The sequence below is a fragment of the Pogoniulus pusillus genome, chromosome 26 (assembly GCF_015220805.1).
Source record: "Pogoniulus pusillus isolate bPogPus1 chromosome 26, bPogPus1.pri, whole genome shotgun sequence".
In the NCBI taxonomy this organism is placed as follows: domain Eukaryota; kingdom Metazoa; phylum Chordata; class Aves; order Piciformes; family Lybiidae; genus Pogoniulus; species Pogoniulus pusillus.
In genome coordinates this window covers 2,284,980-2,292,539 of record NC_087289.1, presented here as the reverse complement: position 1 = coordinate 2,292,539, position 7,560 = coordinate 2,284,980, and the positions used below count along the sequence as shown (strand labels likewise).

At 55.7% G+C, this 7,560-nt stretch overlaps 1 protein-coding gene across 2 annotated transcripts; it reads right to left on the bottom strand.

Moving 5' to 3' along the window:
- Positions 1-2,131: 2,131 nt before the first annotated feature.
- Positions 2,132-7,329, bottom strand: SIAH2 (siah E3 ubiquitin protein ligase 2). Of its 2 annotated transcripts, XR_010307217.1 has the most exons (3): positions 6,906-7,329; positions 2,943-3,671; positions 2,132-2,834 (listed from the first exon to the last, which is right to left on the bottom strand). XR_010307217.1 is itself a non-coding variant. In XM_064165677.1 (2 exons), the coding sequence occupies exons 1-2, from the start codon at positions 7,290-7,292 to the stop codon at positions 3,114-3,116; spliced, it is 945 nt and encodes a 314-aa protein (XP_064021747.1). In that variant the 5' UTR covers positions 7,293-7,329; the 3' UTR covers positions 2,132-3,113. The 2 variants fall into 2 exon arrangements, 1 of the variants encoding a protein (XP_064021747.1); XM_064165677.1 differs by having other exon boundaries at positions 2,132-3,671.
- Between the last annotated feature and the right edge of the window lie 231 nt (positions 7,330-7,560).

The window sequence follows — 7,560 nt, the reverse complement described above, 5'->3', positions numbered from 1 at the left end:
GCCGTCTTGCTTTGGCGGTGGGCAGGAGTTGCATTAAGGCAACCGGAGTGGGCTCGGTGCGGCTTTGCTGCGTGCCTTGAGGCACACTGACTGGTGTGCTACTCTTCCCTTGGCGCCCTGTGAGCCTCTCCTGCCTCTGGCCCTTGGACATCTTCCTTTGAGAGGCTGGACCAGCTGCTGAAACCCTGGGATGGAGTGCTGGAAGGAAATGTCACCTGCTCATTCCAGCTGGAGAGGAATCATCAGTCCCTGGCAGTGCCAGCTGAGGTATTCCTTACCCTAAATTCAGTTTCAGTCAGAAAAGTGTGCAGGGTTCTACACTTCAGCCACAACAACCCCAAGCAGCACTACAGGCTGGGGACAGAGCGGCTGAGAGCAGCCAGGCAGAGAGGGAGCTGGGGGTGCTGGGAGAGAGGAGCTGCAGAGGAGGCAGCAGTGCCCAGGTAAGAAGCAGAGCCAATGGCATCCTGGGCTGGCTCAGGAGCAGTGTGGCCAGGACAAGAGAGATTCTTCTGCCCCTGTGCTCAGCACTGCTCAGGCCACCCCTGGAGTGCTGTGTCCAGTTCTGGGCTCCTCCGATTCAAGAGAGATGTTGCAGTACTGGAAGGTGTCCACAGGAGGGCGACAAAGCTGTGAGGGCCCTGGAGCAGAGCCCTGTGAGGAGAGGCTGAGGGAGCTGGGGGGGTGCAGCCTGCAGCAGAGGAGGCTCAGGGCAGAGCTCATTGCTGCCTGCAGCTGCCTGCAGGGAGGCTGTAGCCAGGTGGGGTTGGGCTCTTCTGCCAGGCACCCAGCAACAGAACAAGGGGACACAGTCTCAAGCTGTGCCATGGGAGGTTGAGGCTGGATGTCAGGAGGAAGTTGTTGGCAGAGAGAGTGATTGGCATTGGAATGGGCTGCCTGGGGAGGTGGTGGAGTCTCTGTCCCTGGAGGTGTTGAAGCAAAGCCTGGATGGGGCACTTAGTGCCATTGACTGGCCAGGGTTGGGTGTGAGGTTGGACTGGATGAGCTTGGAGGTCTCTTCCAACCTGCTTGATTCTATGATTTTATAAATGGTTTGGTGTTTGGGTTTTTTTGCTGTGAGATGTAGCAAAAGTTTGCCATTCCTTCAGAACTGAAAGGTGTGGAAAGACCTAATGAAATAACCTGTGTTCCCTTCTCTAATGTGGGTTATAGGCAGCAGTGGAGTAATTAATGTAATTAATCCTGCTATAATCAAAGACACACCTCAGAGTTTTGTTTTACATAGCAGAGCTGTTCAGTCGGCAAGGAAAGTGATCTTCAGCTAGAAGTGTTGCTGAAATACAAGGGAATGAATCAAATCCTGAGCAATGCTTCACAGGCTCTGCTGAAAGCAGAGGTGTGAGGGGCTGGCAGAGCCAGGACTTTGATCCTGCCTAAGCAGGTGTAAATTAGCAACTGCCGCTGAGCTCTACCAGTGCAGGGTAAAGGAGATCAAATGTAGGATCTCTGTAGAAACTGGATATGGAGAGATTAGTGACTGCTTCCAAGTTCTCCAGGCTGCAGCAAGCTTCCCTTTGCTGATGGGGTCCTTGTCGTTCTCTCATGGGCTTCTCTGGGGGCTGCTACCTGGTGCTGGGTGATGTTTGCCAAGGACTCTGTGTGGTTAACTCCAAAAAGCCCCTCCCTGGAGGAGTGTGGTTAGGGCTGCTTTTCCTCCCCACCATGTTTATTCACACCAAGCTTCAACTGTCACTTGATGTGCAGTTTGCCACTCTAGTGAGGCTTCCTACTGCTCAGTAGCTCAGCAGCCTGTAGCACCTCACAGCTCACTGTCTGTCCCAAACAGCAAACACCTGAACACTCAGCAAAACCATATGTGGAGCCAATATTATTTGAGTGATTCAGGCAGAAGGTTCTGGTCACAGAAGGGGAGCTCCAGGCAGACTCAGCTCCAGTGACAGTTTCTGTGTGCATGAGTCAGGCTGTCACTGTTGACCTTGGGACTCAAATCCCCACCCTGCTCTGCTCCTTTGCAGCGCTGAAGGGTGTGTGGGGAGTGAGCATCCCGACTTGTGTGAGCCAGGCCATCAGCTCCAGCTGGCAGAGTAGCCACCAGGGAGCCACAGCTCCTGCCCCGCACAGGCATCTTAGCACAGCAGGCTCTGCAGGGTAGTTTTTGCAAAATATTTATTACAAAATAAAAGTAAATATGGCAACAGAACTTAAATAGCAAACGATGTGACACTGGCCATAAAGCTCTTGCTATATTATTCATCTTTTACAATAATCAACAGTCAAGTATGTCTCTGAGGGAAGCTGCGTGTGGACAGCTCGAGTGTATTTCTGTGTTGTTGGCTCTAGATGTTGAAGATGCCTTTGAGGTGGTCTCCTCTTTCACCCGTACCTGGCTGAGTGGCTGTTAAGTGTACTGGGCTCACTAATCCCCCAGAAAGGGACAGGAGCTGGCACTTGCCACACCCCTACCTGGCTGTTAAGTGTACTGGGCTCACTAATTCCCCTGAAAGGGACAGGAGCTGGCACTTGCCACGGCCTGTGAATCCTCCCTGCTCTACCTCAGCTCCTCCTCCCCTGCATTCTGCTGAAAACCCAGCTGGGAGCCAGCGCTCATCCCTTTCTGGTAAGCTAACAGGAAATGGAGCATGGGCACCGAGGTACCCCTTGCTGCCCTTTGAGTCACGGCCCCTCCTGCGAGAGGCTGCTTGGGTTCCTTTCCTTTCCCACCTACTGAAAGCTGTTGCTAAAGCTCAGCTGCGAGAGCGAGTCTGTGCTCCTGCTGGAAGGCCTTTCAGGTGCGCTCCCAAGAGGAATGCAGTCCTTCTGGTCTCTTCAGCCGCAGGTCTAGTGGAAGCACTCTTTAAACAAAAGACAGTTAAATTAAAAAAGGTGACTCTGTGTGTGTGTGTAATCTTCCTAAGGCACCCGAGAGTTTAAAAAGACCTTTTCCCACTGGCAGGACTTACAGGACACTCTTGTTCCTCTTCTCTCCGAAGGTAAAAACGTTGGCTAGTTAGGAACCTTAGCACAGGCGATGGCGCGGGTGAGGATCGTTAAAGACACCGGAACAGAAAGAAAACCCTTGGTGAAGGCGAAGCACGACGTCCAGGCAGCCCAGCCTGCGGCGGGCGGGCAGCTCACGGGCAGCAGGTGGAGATGGTGACGTTGATGCCCAGGTTGCCGTTGTCGGCGAAGAGGTGCGCGATGGCCGTGTCGAACACCAGGCAGTCGCTGTTGCGGATGGCGGCCGACACGCCGTCGTGGATGGAGCGCGGGGTGGCCTCCCAGGTCAGCCGCCGGCGGTTGCCGTTCAGCTCCAGTCTGTAGAAAAAGTTCTCGGCCTGCTTGCGGGTGCCGATGAGCAGCACGATGGCGAAGAACTGCTGGTGGCCCTCGTACTTCTCCTGCTTCTCCAGCACCAGCATGAAGTGGTGGCCGAAGCACGACTGCATCATCACCCAGTCAACCGCCCCCGGCAGGTTAATGTCCGTGGCTAGAAACACGATGTCTTCTCCCTGCAGGGTGGTGATGCTCTTGTGGGCGTGCATGAGGTGGGACATGACGGCTTCCAGGGACCCCTGCCACTTGCAGGAGGCCCCGGGGCAGGGGCAGGAGTAGGGCCGGTACTCGCAGATGTCTTCGTGCTCTGGCTTTTCTGTGTGGTGGAGTGTCAGCGAGCAGCCCGTGGTGGCATACTGGGAAGAGACCAAACACAAGCTGTCAGGACAGGCACCAGCCCCAGCCACCCCTGTGCCCACCTGGTGCCTGGGAGCGCTGGCCATCGGCCACAGGCTGGTGAGGGGTCTGGAGCACAGCCCTAAGAGGAGCTGCTGAGTGAGCTGGGGTTGGTTAGCCTGGAGAAGGGGAAGCTCACAGGGGACCTTACTGCTGTCTGCAACTACCAGAAAGGAGGTTGTGGCTAGGTGGGGGTTGGTCTCTTCTCCCAGGCAGTCAGTGACAGAACAAGGGGACACAGTCTCAAGGTGTGCCAGGGGAGGCTTAGGCTGGGTATTAGGAGGAAGGTCTTCACAGAAAGAGCTGACTGGCTGCTGGGATGGGCTGCCTGGGGAGGTGGTCACCGTTCCTCGAAGTGTTTAAAAGGAGACTGATGTGGCACTGGGTGCCATGGTTTAGTTGATTAGCTGGCGCTGGGTGACAGACAGGTCGGATTTGATGATCTCAAAGGTCTTTCCCAACCTGTTTAATTCTATGGTTCTGTGCTCCTCATCGCAAACTCTACACTAGGTACCTCTGCTTAGCCCTGCCTTCAGAGCTGAGCTTATCTCTGTTTCCACTTAAAAATGGGTTCTTTCTGTCCGCTGTGGCTGTGCTCCCCTAAAGCAAGCACTCGGATACAAGGAGAGGCTGAGCTGTAGCTGGGTGTGCTGCTGCAGTTAGACCTGGCTGGCCCAGCTCAGCTGAAGTGGTCCTGGTTTGGGTTTTTCTTTTCTTCCAAAAGAACAAAGCTTTCCAGTTTCGGCAAACAGCTGCTGGAGTGGAGCATTTTTAATAGCTGTACCTTATTACCATCACAGAGCTCAAGCACTCCCAGCAAATTCAAATGCAGATTGCCCACAGCTTTGCTTTTTTTTTTTTTCAAACACTGGAACAATTTCAACCCTGCAGTTGTGAGGAGTGGAAGGAGAGCAGAGTACAAAGTCGCTGAGTACAAAGCTAGCACACAGCTAGGTGCCATCTAACTTCTAATGTCGGTGGGCAGCTTGGAGGGTTCATTTGCTTGAAAGTGGGGACACTTTTCTGAACTGCTGTCCACACTGCCCATGCTGCTCCTTCAGGACAGACATAACCATGGTAAAAGCGATTATCTCTGGCCCAACGTGTGCAGGAAGCTGCAGCTCTAAGGGTTAAATGCCCAAGATGCAAATTGCTGTGCTGGGCATTAGGGATACTGGGACAGAAACTCTATCTTGTGCTGCTGGAGGAGCTTGTGTTTAAGCCATAGCATTAACATGAGCCTTCACTTAGGGTGTCTGCCCCCGTCCTTAGACCTCAGCTGATGGCTTTACTGCAGCAGAATGAGGTGTCTTCCTGTCCCATGGGATCTGCCCTGCCACCCAGGTACGTGTGGCTACCAGTCCTGCTGGCATCTCCCATGGTCACAACCTCCTTAACCCGGCTTCTGTCATGCAGGGTGTGGAGAAGCAGCTCCCAGTCTGACCTCATTATCAAACAGTGAGCACACACAAGCTGCCATCGGTGTCAAAGTGACCAGTGGTGAGCAGTGTCTGTGTGGGTGTGCCAGCCAGTGTGTCCCAAAGCCATTGCTGTAGGCTCTTTGCTGAGGAGACCTACAGCAGTGGGCCATAAACAGAAAAGCTGACTTGCTGCTTTTATGCTGCTTGGCCAGCACTGTTGATCTTTAACAGCCCTCAGAAGGGCTCTGTGTAGGTTACAGGATACCCTTGAGGTCTGTGCACCTTTTACACCTTGACTGTGCCCTTGAGACATGGGGGCTTGGGCTGTGCATGGTGTCGACAGCGCAGGAGTGCCACTGATGCCTGGGCTGGCAGGGCTGGTTTCTGTCTTCCCATTGCCCTCTCACCACTTGCAGCATTCCAGGCCGGGAAGCATTGTGTACTTGTTTTCACAACCATTTGTTTAGCACTGCATTCTCTCCCCAAGAGGAACCAGTCAGCTCGGAGCTCATCACCACACATGGCTTAGCACACCATGTTCTCACCACGTATGTCACGCCGTGCGTGCTGCCCTGAGCTTCACTTGGACAGGAGGGCTTTTGGAGTGTCCTCATGCATTTGGGAACCAGCAGAGCAGCTGGAAAGCGCTCAGCAGAGGCAGGCCAATATTGACAGCCCTGTAAACGAAGGCGGGCAGGGACAGCAGCAAAGTAACTTGTCTGAAGCCACATGGGAGATGAGCAGCAGAGAGCTGGGAACAGCCTGCCAAGCCCCAACCCCTCCTGCTTTGCCTCTGGGATGGAGCAGCAGGAGACACAAATAACTGCTGGAAAACAAGAGGCCTGCCTGCTCTTGTGTCAGCAGCACTCAGGGACCCAGCAAGGACTCAGACCCTGCACGTGTGGAGGATGAGTGATGTGAGCAGATCCTCTGTGTAGGGGATGTCTGCTCAGTTAGAAACCAAGTGAACTGCATCTTCAGCAGGGGAAAAAAAAGAATCACTGCTTTATTGGAGCCTGCTACATCTTGGAAATAGGAGGTATGACCTGAGCTAGGGTTACTCTGTTTGCTTAAGAGCATTAAAGTAATGTTTTTTGTGTGTATTTGAAGAGAAGCTCTGAAGAGGCTATAGAGGCAGCATGCAGGAAGAAATCTGTATACAAGAATAATGCCAATGTGCAGGTTAGGTAGGTTTTGCCTACCTCTGGCCACCTGGCTAAAGACATTAAAGTTGTTAGCCTGGTATGACTTCAGACTTGCTAGCTGATGTGCAGCCTCACTCTGCCTTCCACTCTTGAAATGCAAAGTGTGGGCTGTGAGGTGCAGAAAGACTTTCCCACAAAGCACAGTGCAAGAGCAGTGTGCAATGAATTGACTTTTCTTCTAAAGGACCAGACCTGTCTGGAGGCTTGGGAACATCTCCAGTTAGGGATGGCCGTGGTGAAGGATCGTAGAGAACTCTCTTCGTGCAGGGTACCCATCCTAGCTTCCTGGACACGGCACATCGCTGCTCATCAGCAAGCTAGTAAGAGGCGGGTTTCAGCCCCCCGAAAAATCAGGCTCACAGCCGTAGCCAAGATCACTCAAGCAATTAAGACAGAGGGCAAGGGGAGTGCGATGGAGGGGAGCCCAGATGGCCCTAGCCCCCATCGCCAACTTCCCTGCCAAGCTCCCGTCTTTACCTTGCAAGCTCCTGATGCTGAGAGAGAGTCCCAGCGCTAAGACATCTGCGGATCACGGCAATGGAAGCAGAGGGCAGGAGGTGCCCCTTACCTTGCAGGGGAAGAGGACAGCCGAGGCCACCTTCTCCATGGCCAGGTTCCTGATGCTGGGGGTGAGGGAGCCCCGGCAGGTGGGGCAGAGGCTCAGCTTCTGCCGGCATTGGTTGCAGACCAGGTGCCCGGCCTGGCACTGCAGGATGGGTGGTAGGACATAGTCGAAGCAGACCGGGCACTCGAACAGCGAGGTCAGCTCGTGGTGCTGCTGCTGCTGCTGCGGCGGCGGCGGAGGCGGTGGCGGAGGAGGGGGCGGCGGCGGCGGGGAGGCCCCGCCGGGCCCCGGTAGGACGGCGGCGGGCACGGCGGGGGTCGGAGCGTGCTGCTGCTGCTGCTTGCCGCAGGGCTTGCTAGAGCCGGGGCCGGCGGAGGACGGGCGGCTCATCGCGCCGCGCCGCCGACACCAGCATCGGGCCCGCGGAGGGACGGGGGGGGGCGGCGCCGGCGGAGCGGCGGCTGCGCGCGGCCTCCGCCCCGCTCCCGGCGTGCCCCGCGCGGTGGGGGCTGCGGGGGTGGGGGGGTGCTGCCGGGGGAGCGGCGGGGCCGGCAGGGTCGGTGGGCAGCGGCGTGGCGCTGGTTGTCCGCGGCTGCTGCACCCCCGCCCGGATCGGGCTGTCCGCGGGCCCTCGCCGCACGCACGGCGCGGTCGGCGG

Excerpts from the sequence above, each read along its gene's own strand:
- SIAH2 (XM_064165677.1), bottom strand. The coding sequence starts at position 7,292 with ATGAGCCGCCCGTCCTCCGCCGGCCCCGGCTCTAGCAAGCCCTGCGGC. Across the intron at positions 3,672-6,905 it reads CTGTCCTCTTCCCCTGCAAG|TATGCCACCACGGGCTGCTC; the intron begins GTAAGGGGCACC and ends GTCTCTTCCCAG.